We start from the raw sequence: 18,849 nt of genomic DNA, 5'->3' as shown, positions 1-18,849 counted from the left end.
CAGGATTTAGCGGCATTACCAATCTTTTTAATGTCTCTACTACTTTCAGGGGAACCTGCTAGTTCTGAAGCAGTTGTGATGACCTGGGTACTATCTACACTTGTCAACTGTCCCATCAAGCAGCAGAATTTGCAGAGCACTCAAGTCATGATGGGCCTCACACAAACTACAATGAACGCACACAGACAGACAGACAGGAGACACGATAAGTGGCTGTAAAAGGCAGTTTTTACTTTGGGTTGATGGTTGTAATAAATGAGGAAGTGCTTCATACAGTGATGATATTGCAGAGGGGACCTTTTACATAAATGGCTTTTAGGAGTGTCAACATTGCAGATGGAGACAAGAAAAAGCTGGCAATCAGCTGCATGAGGGAGTGCAGTGTGAAGATACTGACTGCTACACACAAGGAGGAGAAGCGGGCTGGACACAGTGAGCTGGGCAGTGCACGGGACACGGGTCACACCAGCGAGAAAAAGCACTGGAATCAAGTTTGTATTGTTTTGTGCGCAGTTATGAATTGTTATGTTGTGTAACTGTGTCTACTCACGGTGTTAGTGAGACATATTACAGTGCATTTCATTTTATCCATAACATATAATCCATAAACAATTACAGATATTAAAGAAATTACCTAAATATTGGGCAGTCCGCCACTTTGCTGGAAATTTACTAATATGACGCATTTGGTTCCAGTGAGCATGAAATCATCAAATGTAAAAGAACATGGAGCTAATACTGCCAGAAACATGTAAGAAAGTAAGCTACGTTTTCCATAGACTTCCATTCGAACAAAGTTTTTTTGCAACCCTGGTGGCTATTCAGTATATTACTTCCTAATTAGCATGAGCCAGAAGACTACTTCCACTTCATATACAGTCTGTGTTGGTGTCACTAAACTCTAGAGATGCGTACAGAAATTATGAGAGGATTAAAAACTTAAGGAAGTAACAAAAAGAAACAATGTCCTGTTATCAGAGTACCGACCTCATGGAACATGCATGGTCTGCAGGCAGTTCACACCGTTGCCAGGAGAGAGAAAGGAGGGAATAAATTGATGCCACGGGATCAAGAGGGTACGATTTTAATCCCTCCACTGCTGCTGCTAAATTGAAAACTTGGCAGCAAACAGGAAATCATTATAGCAGTACACAGTTTATTCAATCCTCTGGAAAAATGAGAAAATATGCAGCAGTGTGTAAGTGGACCCTTAAAATGAAGCTAGAATGACTGTGAGGACAGAGGTTTGGTTTCTTTCTGTCTAAAGTAAACCGGGAAGCTACTGACAGCCTGGATTATCCTAATCCAGGCAGTCAGTCAATTTGTAACAATTTATTTTAGGATAGCTCTCTGTGGACATTTTAACATGGCACTCCAAGAGCTTACAGCTGCAGAGCATTTGAGCAAGGTGGTGGCTTGCAAAAGCCCCCCAATCATCACTGACCATCTGGAAAACAACTGGGTCGTGCACTGTCCACTGGACGGACGGAGGGAGACAGACAAGCAAAATAGAGGGAGAAAGAAAAAGATAGGGATAGAAGGTACTTGTATTTTCCAGGTATGATCAGGCAGCTGTGAAACTTCAAGAGGGTAAAAGACGGCCAGCACCCAGATGATAAACTGATATCATGGTAGGAAACTTGGAGATTTCATCAGCAAGTAAATGTTGCTTTTCACCTGCATGTGTCCTAGTAAGGTCTTTGTATTGTTTATACAGTATCTCACTGTGACCACTTTAATCTCGCTTTCAATCTCTGTTGTGGTTGTAATGGAAGTTTAAGCTTCCCAGCAATATTGGGTTCCTCCTGGAGCAGAGAACTACCAGGATACTGAAGCTGCACACCTGGCTTGAAATCAAATGCTGCAAAATCATTCTTGTTTGCATAACCTCTTAGCTTTCATACACTACTGGGATAAAACATAAAGGTGAGTTGACTTTTCAGAAGAGAATCCAGACAGTTAAATGTGATTCATTCTTTAAATAAAAAAAACAATAACACGATTGTGATTTGGCACACTGACAGTATATGTAGGCGAATGTGTGTAATCGTAGTCAAATTAGCAGCATGACCCCCAAGAAGGCAGCTGCCCCCAGATTCAACCTGGCAGCATCAGCAAAGGGCAGCTCATTGCAGATTACTGCAGGGATTACTCAAGTTCAGCTTTAAATCAAAGCCATCCACACAAATAAGAAGCTTTAGGACCAAAGAATGCCTTATAAATCATTGCATAGAGTTCTGTACAGTGTTTATGTAGCAACATATATTGGTGAAGTGTTGCGGGTGAATATCCCTCACCACACTACTAGTTTCCAAGTGTGTTGGAGAAACTTCAGTTAGTTTGGTCTGTAGAGCTGACCTGATATAAATTTAAAAGGCTCATTTTAGGGTAATAATAAAAAACTATTCTTACAATTAGGTGATTGTACACTTATATAAAATTATCTAACCTTCTATTACTCACTCACTCACTCACTCAATCTTCTACTGTTTGTCCTCCACATGAGGGTTGTGGGGGGGCGCTGGTGCCAATCTCAGCTGACATAGGGTAAAAGGCGGGGTACACCCTGGACAGGTCGCCAGTCCATCACAGGGCCATGTATAGAGACAAACAACCATTCACTCTCACTCTCACACCTACGGTCAATTTAGAGTGTCAAATTCGCTTAATCCCCAAATCTGCATGTCTTTGGACTGTGGGAGGAAACCGGAGGACCTGGAGAAAACCCACGCACACAAGAGGAGAACATGCAAACTCCATGCAGAAAAGCTCATCTATTTCTGCTTAATGAAAATAATTTCACCTAAATGTTACTCACTGGCTCTTTAAAGAGCATGAGCATTTGATATCTGATGAAGACGAGGATTTAGTACAACGCAAGTTGAAAACTTGTTGCTGCAACAGAAAAGAAAGTCTGTCATATTCCACTTATCAACTATCAAGTTGTAACTCATGGTAAATGGGACCAGTGCAGACAAAGTGATTCATGATCCTATATGAAAAACAGCTATGCCTTTCAACCCTAAGAAACTAATCCTTCCCAGAAGATACAATGGGAAACATCAACTATATTGGAATAGACTAACTTGGTATGATGCAGATTTTTATAGAGAAACTGTCTTAATCAGCGCCTGAGGCAGAAAACACCATTAGAGGATCTTTTACACATGTCCTCTCTCTCTCTCACACACACACACACACACACACACACACACAGAGCATCTCAACACCAAAACACATGGACATGCTTTTTCACCCAGTGCTAGCCAAATGGCAGGGACCCCACAGTGATTGAAACATCTGAGAGCAGCTCAAAGCCTGCTTTGTCTGTCTATCTCCCCGTCAGCACCAAGTGTCACAATAGGACGTTATGGAGCCAGAGATGAGGATGATGTATGGCAGAACCAGATCCACTGGTTTCCCTTTTAAGTCACATCCCACACATACAGTAAGTAAACTGCATGAATACCAAACACTGACAGAGCAAGTGAGTCAGGAGTCACAGTCATCTGGGCCAACCCCTGCTGAGGGGGTGAGTAAGTACAATTTGAATACAGGCATGATTGTGCCCAGCGGATAATCCTCGGCCATCTCTATGGGAATGTCTTACTTACTGGAGACAATCCCAGCTGACACAGGATGAAAGGTGGGGTGCACAATGGACAGGTCGCCAATCCATCACAGGGCCAAAATATAGAGACATTCACACCTAGAGTCAACCTAGAATGTCCAGTTAACTTCTGCATGTTTATGGACTGTGGGAGGAAACCCACGTGCACACATGGAGAACGTGCAAACTCCATGTAACCTGGGTCTTTTTGCTGTAAAGCAACAGTGCCACTGTGTGGCCCATGCCACTTTCTGCTCGTTAGTATTAGACGTTTTATGGTTGACCTATTATGTCACAGGCCAAAATAACCTTAGCTCCAAGTTGATACCATGTCAAGCATCATGCCATGTCCTTCTACCATCCATCAACTTCAAAATATTCAATATTTGAAGCATAAACTTGTATCCTCATCAGTCCAGAGTGCACAGTTGTGGATTTCACCATGTTTTTCCTCACTATTGTCTGCTTCTTATGTGTACCAACTTCTTCTGGGTCAAAGTCTGGTGACGGGAACTGTGGAGCATGCACATGAGTGAGTGCCATGGTCAGTTTTGGCCCAGTTGAACATTAATATTCAATATTAACGTGTGCTTAAGTTACCTCCAGGATGTTGAATAGTTAATTTGCCCATAGGTGTAAACAATAGTCAGACAGCAAGAAGTGCAGCCTGTCAGCCAGTGCGCACTGGGATGTACTGTGGTTCAAGTAAACCAAAACATTTAAGAACCTTGCCCTACTTGTTCCCTTGAGATGATTATTTGTGAAAATAGACAGTTGGTACTGATATAAAGCAAATGTGAGGAAAAAAAGTCAAATACACAGTATATTTCAGCCATAAAATTATTATTTTATACCATGAATGAAAAACTATGTTGGTTTTGTGGTATTTGGCCTCAGGTCTGACACATTTAGTATCTAGCAAAGAACTATAAATACTTTTTAATGTGTACTTGGCTGCATATCATAAAACAACACATTGTATAGATGGAGTCACTGATGGACCTGGCAGAGTTTTAGTGTTTAATATACCATGTCCACTGATTTAGTGCGGTGGCTTAGCATTTAACTGTTGATTGGAAATATCCTCGAGGACTCCCCATATACAATTTTACACCCGCCAGCTAATCAGACAGGAAAGCATTTTCTATTTCCATGAAAGAGCACAAATCACTTCCTAAACAGAAACCTGAGTTGTAATGGAGGATTACGCTGATGGTTAGCAGTGTAGTAATAACACTCTAGCCTGCTGAAATCCGAGAATCACTGAAACACACAGCTGTGACGGCTTTCTTTTGGCTAGGGAGCAGTTGATGTGATGCACCAGAGCAAGAACTTATACCACCAAGTTGATATTTTACTTGATCAAGTTTAATTAGTCCAAATAAAGAAGCCATAACAGTGACTGTTTATTAAACTACTCAAAATAAAAAAAAAATCCTATCTTGCCTTTCATTCAATTCAAATTCCTAAACAACTAGCCCTCTCTCCAACACTCCCACTTCTGACTGGATTTCCAGGGTTATAAAATCAGAGAAGATGGCAGGGGTGGGTCAAAATATGGATTTGGATATGATAACTTGTTGTCCTTCCTCGTGCAATGCGAGAATCGATACGCCAGGGCAAATATCGATGTTTTAATTAACAAATGAAGGCGCTCTAACGTAAACGGTCCCTGCCAGTTTCACTCGCCGGGCATGGACAGGAAGCCTCTCCAGAGAGTGAGAAGAACTGCTCAACACATCCGTGGACTAGCCATTTATTCCACCAGGGTGACCACGAGGGCCCACAACATACTCAAAGACAATACACACTCCTGCCTTCAGGAAGACGCTACAGACGTGTGAAATCCAGAACCAGGAGGCTGACAAGCAGCTTCTATACACACAGGCCATCAGACTCCTGAACTCCACACCACCTCCACAACCCCCACATCCCACCACTTTTACTGCATTTAAATGCTAATCTGTTGCCCAAGCACAGAGCACTTTACACTCTCTCAAGTCTGTTTTTTCAACACCACCAAGTGTGCAATATCTCTACTCTTCTTTGGCTCATTTGTTAATGCATGCCTCTCTGATTCTTTGATTCTTTGTTGAATAGTTTTTTTTGTTGGTACTTGGGAGAACAGCAAAGTAAGAATTTCTTTGCACCGTTGACCCTGTGTTTTTAATGTGTACATCACAAAGAACTTCTTGAATCTCGAAATGAATGAGGGAAACTTGGGTAGAAGTCACTTGGCCAACGAAGAGGGAGTTTACAGCGGGATAATGATGGAGAAATCTACGTCAAGAGACGCCCAAACCACGTTCAATACATAGACTTTATGCACTTTGTTCTCGATGTTGTAAGTAAATAGAGAAATCCTCCACTTATAACAGATGTTTCACTTCCTACAGTTAGACAGAAATCGTGATGTATCGCCATAGGATTGTCTTGCAATATATTGATTATCACAGAATATCGCAATATTATTGGTACCATGGACTGTGTACTGCGCATCGTAAAGTACCCTGATTCCCACCCTTAGAAGATGGAATTTTTAAATGTCCATCAAAACTGGCGACTCTCACCCAAATGATCAGCCTCCAGTCTCACTACATTCCACACTGACACTGAGTATTCTATTAATAAATTGCTATCACTATTAATATCTGATTTTTAAAAGAGTTTTGCTCAGTCTGTTAGGGCTAGGTATCGGACCCAAGAGCAGTCAGGCAGAGACAGGAGGCAGTTTAACAGTTTATTAACAAATGAGTTCACAGATGAGATGTATTAATGCAGGAACTGAGGGTGAAGGCGGAGATCTGATCCAGGCGGCGGAGAAAGTAAGCGTCAGTGGCAGCGTGCGCGCTGGAGGGAGTTCTGAACACCGAGAAAGCACCGGAGTTAACGTGAGCAGAGAAACAAGCAACAACTAGACACAAGAGTTATAAGGATCTTCAGGAGAGGTGTGCCGTTTACCACACAGAGGTCTGTAACCATCTGGCGACAGACAAGTGATTGGAGAACCAAGAAATACGTAAGTAGGTGCTTGATGAAGGGATGGGGAGCAGGTGACTGGGAGAGACGAACGCAGGAGAGAAAGGAGGAGATGTAGGCGGAGAAGAAGGCGGAGCATGACACACGTGACTTTATGTGCATTTTAACAATGGATCAAATGGCAATGTGCAAGGGCTACTGTCTAAACCAGGGGTGTTGGAATTGGAATACCAATAACTAAACTACTGGTCTAAACTATTAGAAATATATTGCAAGCTAATGTTATTGTCAGCTGTATGCATGTGTTGTATTTTCACATGATACATAATACTTAATACTTACTTACTTTCCTTATGTATCACTGATTAAACTCTTTAACTCTTCTCTGCACATACACAATATATTTCATCTTTTGTTTTGTTTTTTTGTCAATAACATGATCACAGTCTTAAGCAGCAAACAATGCATCTTTGTCTGTGATAAACCTTTTGTATCTTTTAAACAAGAACCATTGGGCCTGTTATTAGTCACAGGAAAGTCTTTGAACGGTTTTCATCACATTAATGATTGTGGCAAAAAAAAAAAAAAATGTAACCATAGAGCTCTTAAAAGAGAGGGTTAAATTATTTAGCTTTGAGTGACAATTACCATAATTGAATATTGACCCACAGGAGAGAGAGAAACCTGATGCTTCTAATGTACACTCTGTAAGCTTCTGTGTGGGGCTTCATGACAAAGAAATGAACTACATAGCGAAACACTACAGAGATTTTCTCATAATTGGTCAAATTCCATTTGACATGCTTTCCCGTGTTCAGAGTGATGAATTATGCAGAAGTCGAAGTGAGGAGCCTAATGAAAGCGGTGTTTACAGAGCAAAGAGTACACTATTTATATTTTATGCTGCACTTTGTTCTGATGAGCACTTGCAAAGCAGGAAGGTTTCTCTCAAAGGATACAGACAAAATCTCATCAAATTAAACATTAATAACCGGAGGACAATTCGGCTAAAACTTTAGCCTAATAGCACTGCAACGTATAAAGGGTCAGAAATTAGTCCTTAATCGTTTTTATTGCTCATGCAATGCCTTCAAAACAGGACACCAGCCCATCTCATTGTGTCATGTCCCATTAGTCCTGGCAGCAACCGTTCATTTCCCACACAGAATGAATAAGACAAAATCAGTGAACAGAAAGAAGGAACTGAAAAGAAATCATCAACAAACACTTTCTGAATCCGACTCATAATTAGGGCTATAATTGCTTCAATATAATCAGTCTTTTGCACCTCGTTCAAACTATTCATTCTGGCACCCATTTCTGAAAGGTCTTCAGTTCACGGGTTCCAAAATGTCATTTACAGAGAGTCAGAAACTAAAAGTTTGTCTCATCTTGTTCAGGACAAGACCCGAGTTAAAATGTAAGATTATTATGTGTTAGAGAGAGAAAATTGGAAAGCACAAACCTGCCAGATGACATAGTCTCTCTTTCAAAATGCTGTTTAGATTACAAATTAAAACAACCTAAAAAGATAATGTACCCTGGGCGGGTGGTTGTAGAATTTACTCAAGAAAATATCAATGGACATTGACTTGATTCTGGGGCTGCAGTGCTTTAGTATTTGTGCTTTAGTGCAGTATTTTAGGTGCAGCATCACAGCACAAGTACAAAAATCACTGAATTGAGTCTTAACATTTGAAGTGTAGCATCTTGACAGAAAGTAGTTAAGATTTAGTTACTGCTTGCAATTGTCTTAGCCTTAACTACATTTCTGCATGTGAAGTAAATGAACAAACTGACTGCAGATTTGCACTTCCTTGTGCTGTTAGTTCACCAAAATAAAAAGAATCCCACATTGGCTTTTCGCCACGACTGATTCAATTAACATCCACACACTGACCACCACTCACTCAAAGCTCACACTGCCGCAGAATTCATCACACGGCCACTGCCTCACGACGACACCAACAACCTGCACTCTCCTTAACACATACCATCATGGAGCAGACTACAGTACGTCAGCACAACCCGTGAACCCCGATGGTAGCGGCTGAGACACACAGGTAGCATGTGAATGGGTCAGAGCCTTTCCGATTTAAAATAAGGCTCAAACACAAAGTTTGTTTTGTTAATACTCATTCAAAATGCAGAAATATCAACTTAAACTTACTGTGCAACACAAGACACTGAATCCATTTGTCATCAGGCTAATGGTTTTGGGGCAGTTTTCCGAAGGTTTTATTCTGCCTGCCTCACATAAACCCTCGACATTTATTGCTTACATCCTGTCCAAGAAAGTTATCGCATAAACCTGTCAACAAACCTCTATGTAAATACAATGAGTCAGAATGAAATTTAAAAAAAATAAATAAACATGGATTTATAGAGGTCAATGAATCAAAGTGGAGGGGCTTCTATACGAGACATCGGTGCAAAGCTGACAAATTGATCTTGTGCCTTGTTTATCAGCGCCGGCGGCCAGCTTTACGACAGACACACACACACACACACACACACACACACACACACACACACACAGTTGTGATGACAACCACAAGTTGTAATTGGAATTCTAAACGCTCCTGCTGAGTAAAATAATAAAGTGAAACCTCCTGGTAGTCCCTGTAAAAAGGCTGGGAACGTGTGTGTTACTAACACAGTCCACAGAAGGCAGCCTTCAGCAATGTTGGTCAAATTTAAGCATTATCATAGTCATGTTTTCCACGGAATCTGTATCAGTTTCTTAGTAAAAGTGAACCAGATAAGCATATATGTGTGTATTGTTCTACAAACACAATGATTTGTAAAATTCTTTACTGATAAAATAAAGTTTTAATTTTAACCATATGAACACACACACACTGTTGTGTGGATTCTGCAGATTATTATCATTCAGCTAAACTGCTTGTTTTAAAGACAAACTTGTGAATAAAAGTTGTTTAGTACATGGTTTGTCAGATACACATTACACTGCTATTAAAATGACTGATCACAGAACATTGAATTAGGTTCAAATGAAAGGATTATTATATGATATGTTTCTGGTTCATGTTAAGAAGAACGCTGAATGATCAATAATAACAATAATAACCATACAGTCTACACTCTCTTAATGTGCACACCAGGTTTACCTCGGTACACTGATCTCTTAGAGTCACCAGGACTCAAAAGCAAAGCTGTTAATTAAGCCACAGTATCTGAAGACACAAATTCTGTCTTAAATGTGTTGAAATGCCGACACATTTAGCAGAATACATAACAAGTTTGCTGTCAGTGAACTGAGCCAGCATCGCAGGGATCAGCTAATGAATGCCATCCACATTTTTTCCATACACTAAAAGGGCCGCGATAAAATACTGGAACATAAAATAATTGCCTCTCACTCAGAGTGTCTGGCAACCTGCCACATGAAGCTCCTCAAGTTGATGAAGAAAGTCAAAAGGTAGAGTGAGGATTCAGTGAGTTTAAAACATAATCATAGCCTACATTTGCAAACTGTTTATTGCAATAACTTGAAAGTGGCATACATTAGTATTTTCACCAAGGTGCTCATCTGCTAAATGCTGTGTGAGAGACCTATTTCATTAATCTCATATGCTTTCATGGATTTAAAACATTCTGGGGCAGATTATGAATCAGTGCGAACAGAATGACAGCACGTGTGATCTCCGCTGAGTCGCTGCTCATGTACGCAGGCTGCCAAGGAGGAGGAGAGAGGCGAAAATGTGAAATACACTGTAGTTCAAAGTCAACGTAAACGAGCCAATGACTAATGTGGTTTGTTCTGATCCTGGTCTTCAAACAGAGAAGAGCACAAATGGAACAAACTAAAGTCTTTTAGCGGACATGGGGATATATATCACATGTTCTCCTGCCCACACAGCTGCTCCACATGATCATACTGGGTGTGTGTGTGCTGTTCGAGCAAAATCTCTGGAAGGAGACCATGAAAGTCTTTTCAATTTCCTGTCGTACCGTATGCTGGCATGTACCTGAGAAATATCTTTCCAGCACACGTGTGATTTTAAACAGTGAACAAACCATGTAAATCCAAACATTGAAGACAACTGTCAGAAAAAAACTGGGCTCAGCTTAGAGCAGGGGTAAGTCTGAGTGAATAAGAGCAGCTCAGAAGAAAACAGCAGCCACACTTTGCCCATGTCTGTCTCGTATTTGCACAGTGTTTCCGTGTAATGATTAACTTTTGGAACAGGCCTCTACAGTACAGAAATGGGGAGTAAAGGTTCTAAATTTACAGCCGTGCAATATTTAACTCTGATACACACCGCGTTCTCAGCAGGCATTTCAATTAGCTCTTCTTGCATTTCAGGCAAATGAAATGAAAATAAATAATTCCCTCTGTAAACCCGACACACTGTGGTGATATGTAAAGTTAAAGTTCAACGGAATTTATATGGCATGTTGAGATAATGTTCCAGGTCCTGTGTTTATGAGGAGTGCGTTGTCACCGAGAGTGTTTCACTCACTTGATAAAGCACCGTGCTCCTTCAAAGGTATATCCTTCTTCCCATCCAGTGGGCAAGTCTGTGACAGAACGAGAGGTGGAAAAACTTGTCAACACAAACTAAACGGAACAAACAGATGTGGGTTTCAAATGAACTCTAACTGCTCGTCAGACAAATTAAGCAATTTGTAGATTCCACTTCCAGAGCTGCAACAAATGATTATTTCAATTACTGACTAATTGTTGACTGCTGTTTCTAATTAGTGGGCGAATTGTTTGGACGATTAAATGTCAGGAAACCGTAAAATACACTCATCACACTTTCCTACAGCTCAAGGGGACGTCTTCAAATTGAATGTTTTGTCCGACGAGCAGTCCACATTCAACTGATCAATGTACTATTACATGACAACAGTTAGAACCTCCCCACAAAAACTGTTAAAAAAAGAGTCAAAAATTATGAGCAGGTAAAGTTATCAGTTTTCAAAGTTATTGCAATCAATGAAAGATAATTAAGCTTGACCTTTGCTCCTGTGATGGACTGGCAAACTCGCCTTATGTCACCTGAGATTAGCACAGTGCCCCATGCAACCCTCATGTTGAAGATGGTAGAAGATGGATGAAAACTCTAGTAGTATCAGTCTTGATAAAATGCAGAGATTACGCACAGCCGTGAGAATAATCTGCAGAACATTTATGTGGAAGCTGCTACGGCACAAAATAAACTGAAACTGAAAGAAGCTAAAATTAACATTAATATTGATATATAAGGCTGTTTATATAAAGCTTTCTGGACATTAGAGCTTCCATTTACTGCACAAAACCTCTTCTTAGCCCGCAGTGCATTTTCCACGTGAACCATACATGCCGACTGCACATATTCCCTGTACCACAACACTTTTCCTTCCACATGGTGTCATGCTCTTGTTTTTGGTCAAAAGGGACAATGCAGAAGACAGTAACCATGGAAACTTGCTTGAGATTATATGAGGAAGTACACCAGTCCCCGCATGAGTATGAGTCTGAGCTCAAAGAATACGAGAAAATGAATTCCTACTAAGAAATGCCTGAATATTAGATAATTATGAATGAGTGGAACTAGACTGAAGCAGAAGCTCATTTAAGTCTGAACCTCAAGCTTGTGTGCACATACTGAAACACAAAACTGCTCTCCATGGATCACTTATGGTGACTTTTTGGCCAAACAAATAAAACAAAAAGGGACAATCACTATTTATTGTCTTTGATAACAGTGCACATGTTCATGTTGTGATGTTTTTTGATATACATAGTGCAGTCCAAATAGCAAATGTGCATTTTTATTTTTATTCTTTTCAATTGTGAAGTCAAAGCATTGATAAAGAGCACTGTTGTGTGCGTCCATTTCTCTGGAGGAAGACAAAACTAACCTTTACTAGCTTCTCAGTGTCTGCTGCTACTGCTGCTGCTGCTGCTGCTCGTCACACGTCACTTTCGGGATAACACCGGTCCTGTCAACTACACAACTACACAACTAAGTTTAGCAGTTATTTTTCACTCCGGAATTAAAAGAAATACTTGACTGACGCGGATTCATTCACACGCTGTTATGTCGTCTTTACAAACACGTCGTCAACCAACGTTTCAGTCTGCAAGTTAAGTGGCCGACTGAAGAGGCTCAGGAGTCCGGCAGAGGTGGCCACGAGAGCGCCAAGAGCCCACTCACACACACCGCATGGGTGTCACAGCCTCGCTCTCACACAAACACACACACAGCGTGGGTAGTGTCGTTTTTGTCTGTGGGCAGCAGCAGCAGCAGCAGCAGCAACAACAACAACAACAACAACAACAACAACACACGAGAGACATGGAAGCCGACAGAGAAACTTGACCGCCGCGACGTGACACCTCACCTGGAGTTTTCCTGTGCCCGGTTATCACCGCCTCGCCGCTCACTGGATGCAGCCAGGTTGTACTCTTGGCTTCTTCGCTGTTGGGAGAAGGAAACGCGTTCACTACTAATTCCACGGCGACTTCGCGTGACCCAGGAACGGACAGATATGAGTCGTGCTGTTGGGGGGGCTACTTACTTTACGAAGAAGAGCCGTCCATCCCGAGTCACCCCGTAACTCCAGGAAGACGGGAGACAGGAAATCCAGTCGGGCTGTAGCTCCGCCGCCATGTCTGGCAGTAACTGTATGACAGTTGCGCGGCTCCGCTCTCTCTCAGCAGCGCGTACACGGAAACCTTGGCAACGGCGGATGGTAGAGGAGAGAGAGAGAGAGAGAGAGAGAGCACAAAGGGGGGAGACAGGCAGGTTTAGATGTGTGATCATCATCTCACTGTCTTACTGTCAAAAGTAAGTTTTATTTGTAGGAAAATGTTAAAATAATGCACTTAAACTTAGTTTGTTTTGTGAATGACTGTGTGCTTGCGGATGCACTTACATCACTCAGTCATAACATTGAAGCTAGTTGTCAATTTAGTTATCAATTTGTTAGGTACACCTGTCCAATTGCTCTTTAAAGGTTCAGTGTGTAACATATATGGGTTGTTTTTTTTATCATATAGTCCAAAATGATGTTTGTATGTGTGTATAACTGGATTTCTTAGCCTCATAATAAGCTTTTTTGTACATATTTTCGGCAAGGGCCATCTTGTGCTGTCATGTTTTTTTAGACCAGCCAAGATGTGTGTCTCACATTTTGAAGCAGAGGCTTAGTGGGCAGCTAAGAACAATATCCTTTCTGTTACAAGGTATGCAAAAGATTATCTTTGAATGCACAACATATAAAACCTTGAAGCAGATGCACATAATATGTATGTATATATAATGTGGTAAAGAAGAAAAGGGGAAGAAGTAATGGGTGATTAAATCTATTAAATCCATTAACTAACTAGCCAGGTTGCAGCTTGAGCAAAGCAACTGAGAAAAGTAAGGTGTATTATTATTGTTATTATTGTTCCTATAGGTTATTGTCTGCTTTTGCTATTGCTGTGGATTTTCATTGTTCTGAAGAAAGACAGCTCTTCACATGGGGGCAGGGAAGGATTAACCAGCAGGGAGGCCCTGGGGCAGCATTGATCTCCTGGGCCCCTGTAGGCCTTCTTCACAGACAGCAGACAGTATAATCTGTTATTGTGTAAAAAGCTCAGGTGCTAAAAAAAGTATTAACAATGATTCCTCTCTTTTTAAGTGTCCAAGTGCTGTCCGGTCAAGATTATCAGAAATCCATTGTTAACAGTTGTTGACCCTTCCAGGAAGCCTTAAAATTGTGCCATAAGCAGGTAAAGACATCACTTAAAAGTGTGTCTTACCACTTATGAAACCACCATACAGTGAAAATCTTTGTTGTTTCTTGTTTTGACAAAGAAGTCAAACAATAATTGTCCTCTTTGCATCATTCTATGACCAGCGCTGATGTGATTTTATGTTGCAAACCAGAGAGGCTAAATGAAAGGAGTTGAGAAGTTGAGAAGATGTGCTGCCTGTCCCCTGCAATTCTCCAGGTAAAAACCACACTCACACATTATAGTACATAGCTTTCTTGTTCTGTTACCTACTGAAACATTTATGAATGAAAATGATAAATTAGCTTGTATTGTAGGCAATAACAATACAAGTAAATGTAAGGTCTTAGAGCCCAGTGACTACAGAGTATTTGTCATATTGCATTCATGCACCGACACAGTGTCTGTGATAAGAGATTACATTTAGAAAGATTAAGTCGGGGAATAAAGGACACCATGATGAATACCAGGTATCTGAGATACTGTCCAACAAACATGAATGCTTAAAAACAGAAAAATGATGATTTTTATAACTGATGTTTGACACAGTAAATTCAGGTCTTGGTCAGTCCTTGATGCCCTATTGAGCATGTTTCAAAACCATTCAAGTCGTGCAAACCAGATCCAGATCACCCATGCCAGGCCTGGAGCTTTTCTGGTCCCCCCAAGTCCTGCTGCTCTCTGCTTACGTTATAATATGGAGGCACTCCCAGGCAGACCCAGGCAAGGTCCTCTAGTACACTCACACTTCCAACTCAACCTCTAGGTTCTTGTTTTCCACCTTCTGTCATTGTGCTGTGAAACTGCAGTGTAAGCCTTTCACAGCAGACAAAGACACGTCATCTAACACCGCTGTAGCGGGCCTGTTTGTTGGCATTCTGTTCCTTTGTGCTCTGGACATAGGCTACTGAAGGTGTGTGGGGGTGTGGGGAGGTGGACGTATCTGCCAACTGCTAGGTCATTTGCTCAGGAGCTACGTGTAAAGGATGGAGAAAAGGAGTGATGCTTCACTTAGTCAGACAGTCAGTCAAACAGTCCTTTGTCTTCTACCTGGGGTGGGATAACACAGCTTTCTGGCAATGTAGGCACACAAAAGAGTGGCTTGTTTTCCCCAGGTAGTGAAGACAATTGTCTGTGTGAGTAGAAAGAACAGAAAAAATATTCAGCAAAGCTGGGCTTCATGTGCCCTTTTGATTAACCTCATATTGATTTGAGATGGCGTGCAGAGGCTCTGTTGCATAATGCATGAGTAAATACAAGCAACACCCTAACCTTCAAAATGAAGATGGGAAAAGTTTTTTTAAAAGTTCAGTTTTTCTTTTTTAGACATGACTTGCCTAAGCACATGCTACCTGTAGTGTCAGGTAGGTAATAAGGGCCTATGAATGATGTCCAACCATTTAAGAGTAAAGACAAGTGTAAGTGCTGGAACAAACATTTGTCAACTGCAGCCCACAGTGGAAAACCAATACATTCACTTAAAGTGGCTCCTACTTTAAGTTAATGTCTCATTGAGTAAAAGATAATGGAGATAATTGGAGTACAAACCAAACAAATGCAAAGCCTTTAAGTTATTTAGTTTTTTTTTAACACATAAAGATGATTTCTAGCTGATTATCCATTTTGTCAGGAAACGGGATCCAAGAAAAACAAACCCTGACCCATATAGTAGACGAGGCGCTCTTCACGTTTATATACAAATATGGAGTTGACTCAGCGGATTTCTCAAGGAACTGAAATCGTAGAACATTCTCTTTTTTTCTTGTGTATACAAAGCTACTTCCTCACAGACAAAAAAAAAAAACAAAGTTAGCCAAATAACAGCACGCAATCAGCCATTCAACGCCACACAAAGGAGAAAATATTAGTTCCCAGTCTCAATAATTAAACGTGTAAGAGGGATTTGGTTGGTTTACATTGTTCAACACATTCTTACAAAAATGTGATCCACCCTCGGTAAGGTGAGTGTTTTCTGCTCCTCCACATGGGCCAGACCTGAGGCATCAGAAAGTAATTAATGGTTGCACATTATCAAGCAGCTGTTGGAGGGCTTTGTTCTGGTGCCAGCTCAGCAGTAACATTGTGTCTGTCTGTCTGTGCGAGGTTAGACAGAGACTCTCAACTTTATATTGGAGCCACTCGGCATCTGTGCACATCATCAAAAAACCTACGCAGATTGAGCCATTTTTAAGCCTCATTACTGTGCTTTGAAATTGGTCATTGTTAATTTGGACATTCTGTTACATTACCACTTAAATAGTACTGAGGGAAAAAATAAGGTATTATGTGTCAAACAAAGTAAAATCAAGACACAAATAAATATATATATGTATATATACATATGTGTATGTATATATATATATATATATATATATATATATATATATATATATATATATATAAACATCTTCTAATATAACAAAGCAACTTCCTGTGAAACTGTATGTTTGCTCAATCACGTTCAAATGATGTCATGCGCCTCTCCAATTGCAACACACAATATTATTTAACTGGCATCCACAACCCACAAAACCAGTACAGATATTAAGTCCAGTCAAGTCAGCGGTAAAGGTTATAGGAAAGTCTGGAAAAATGGTATCATATATAATTCAGTTATAAGTTGCAGAAGCTTGCAGTATAAGTAATACACATGAGATAAATATGGGTACGCTTTGAATGTGTGTGTGTGTGTGGGGGTCTTGAAAGATGGTGTAATTCTGACAGTTCACTTCTGAATCATTAAACATGCTTCCCTGAATCACTGTTACTCACGGTCTCTTGAAAACCCAGCCCACAAATGGTTCTCTGTTCACCGCAGTCATGACCTCACTGAGTCCACAGCCTGTTTGGGTGCAGCCCAAGTGTTTTCCTTTCCGAGTTTTATGAGATTTCCACTACTGATATGTGTCATTAAGGACTGACTGAGTGAGTGCTGTGTTTGTAATTAGAGGATTCTGTTAGTTGCCTCAGACAGTTGTAACTGTAATGATTGCTAGAGGAAATGTATTAAATCTCTGTTGTGGTGAAAAGGAAAATAAATAAAGCAGGGTTGTTGGGTTTTTTTCTTACCCTACTGAGTCTTATTTTACAATGTAAAGTGAAAACAGAGCCTCACCTGTGTTCGGCGTGATAGTTTATTGAGGCTTTCGGTCGTAGGTTTACTGTTTCTTTCTGCAGTTTAACTAGAGCCTCAGCAGAACAAGGCAGGGTTCATACAGACAACCACCGTTGAGCTGCTCAAGACTAGAGCGATTAAATGTCTTATCATCTTAATCTTACAAATGTTCTCTTTAGGCAATGGTAGTTCAGACTTAATGAAATGAACAAACCTCTCTGGCTCTGTGTGCATCAAACATTTCATTACTGTTTGCTCTTTGTACTCAAATGGATAATATTATATGTGTGTCAGGAGTTAAAAATCACTCACTCGTGTCATTAGCAGATTTTCCACTGATTACAGATGAAATTATTATTCACTAGATCCTTCAGTGGTGATCAGGTAATAGAGATTATTAATTAAGATGAGGAACTACTTAACATTGACCAGGGTCTTGAGCTCCACTTTGATATACAGCATAGAAACAACCTGACAACAACATGCAGTGCTCATTAAAGCTTATGGCATGTGCTGACATCACAGATCTTAATGTGCAGACCCTCCTGGTTTCATCTTATTGAGTGCACGCCTCTGCTCTCTGATGTACTTGCGCTCAAGTAGCAGATTATAGATCAGTTCCTGAGGAATGACTTCAGGCCAAGTGCTGGAGTGACTGAAAAGTCATGATTATCTGACTCTATGGAGTGAAGTAAGGCTACATTCCACCGCAGACATCTTAAACGTCTGACGTGATCTACAGTCACAATTAAGATATGGATATGAACCCAAGCGACTGCAGTACATAGATTTAATATGGACACAGAAATGTTCATCTTTTTTTTGCTTTGCATTCGTCAAAATGTCTCAGTATGCAGTCCTCCCCTATTGACTCACACATCCTGTGTGTGATGGGAAAGCAGAGCAGTGTGACAAAGGGGTCATGAGCATCTTCTCAGAGCATCAAGGGTCATGTGAGCGACAGTGAGAAAGGCTCCGGTCCAGGAATAACTCTTCAAGGCAGATGGCAAAGACTCCTTGAGGACAACACTTGTATTCCCAAAAGATTCTGGAGCGTTGGACAATAAAGTCCAAAACATTTCTGATTCTAAGCCACCACTCTCTTCAGTATCCACTGTTTCGTATTCATTTTCCTAGTAAATGACAGGAAAATAAGTGTGCACACACTGTGGGATCAAAGTGATGCGATCGTAGCCAGAACAGTATAAAAGAAAGCCTTTTAAAATACTGTGTCCACATTATGTGCTCAAGGACATTTTTGTTAATGTTGAATCCATAAATTAAAAAAAAAGACTTCTTTGTCTACCGGTGGCCTGTAAAGAGAAAAGACTGCCTTAAAACCCTAAAGTCCAAATGAGATCTTTTATTAAAGCAAGGACATGTATGACCTAGTGTCTGACATCACAGCAC

The 18,849-nt window shown here is 40.7% G+C and overlaps 1 protein-coding gene across 8 annotated transcripts in view; it reads right to left on the bottom strand.

The window, feature by feature from the left end:
* LOC122776472 (pleckstrin homology domain-containing family A member 5-like) overlaps positions 1-18,849 on the bottom strand; it is a 92,731-nt gene that overhangs the window by 62,349 nt on the left and 11,533 nt on the right. For 7 of the 8 annotated variants that reach the window (XM_044037028.1, XM_044037029.1, XM_044037030.1 and 4 more), the window contains exons 2-4: positions 13,124-13,280; positions 12,947-13,023; positions 11,077-11,134 (exon numbers count right to left, since the gene is read on the bottom strand). In XM_044037028.1, the coding sequence (XP_043892963.1) occupies positions 11,077-11,134; positions 12,947-13,023; positions 13,124-13,215 (227 nt within the window). In that variant the 5' untranslated portion in view covers positions 13,216-13,280. Of the gene's footprint in view, positions 1-6,337; positions 6,473-11,076; positions 11,135-12,946; positions 13,024-13,123; positions 13,281-18,849 lie in introns of those variants that run through there. The other variant, XM_044037036.1, reaches the window with a different exon arrangement.

This window comes from Solea senegalensis, linkage group LG10, assembly GCF_019176455.1.
Source record: "Solea senegalensis isolate Sse05_10M linkage group LG10, IFAPA_SoseM_1, whole genome shotgun sequence".
In the NCBI taxonomy this organism is placed as follows: domain Eukaryota; kingdom Metazoa; phylum Chordata; class Actinopteri; order Pleuronectiformes; family Soleidae; genus Solea; species Solea senegalensis.
This window is presented reverse-complemented; position numbering and strand designations above follow the sequence as displayed.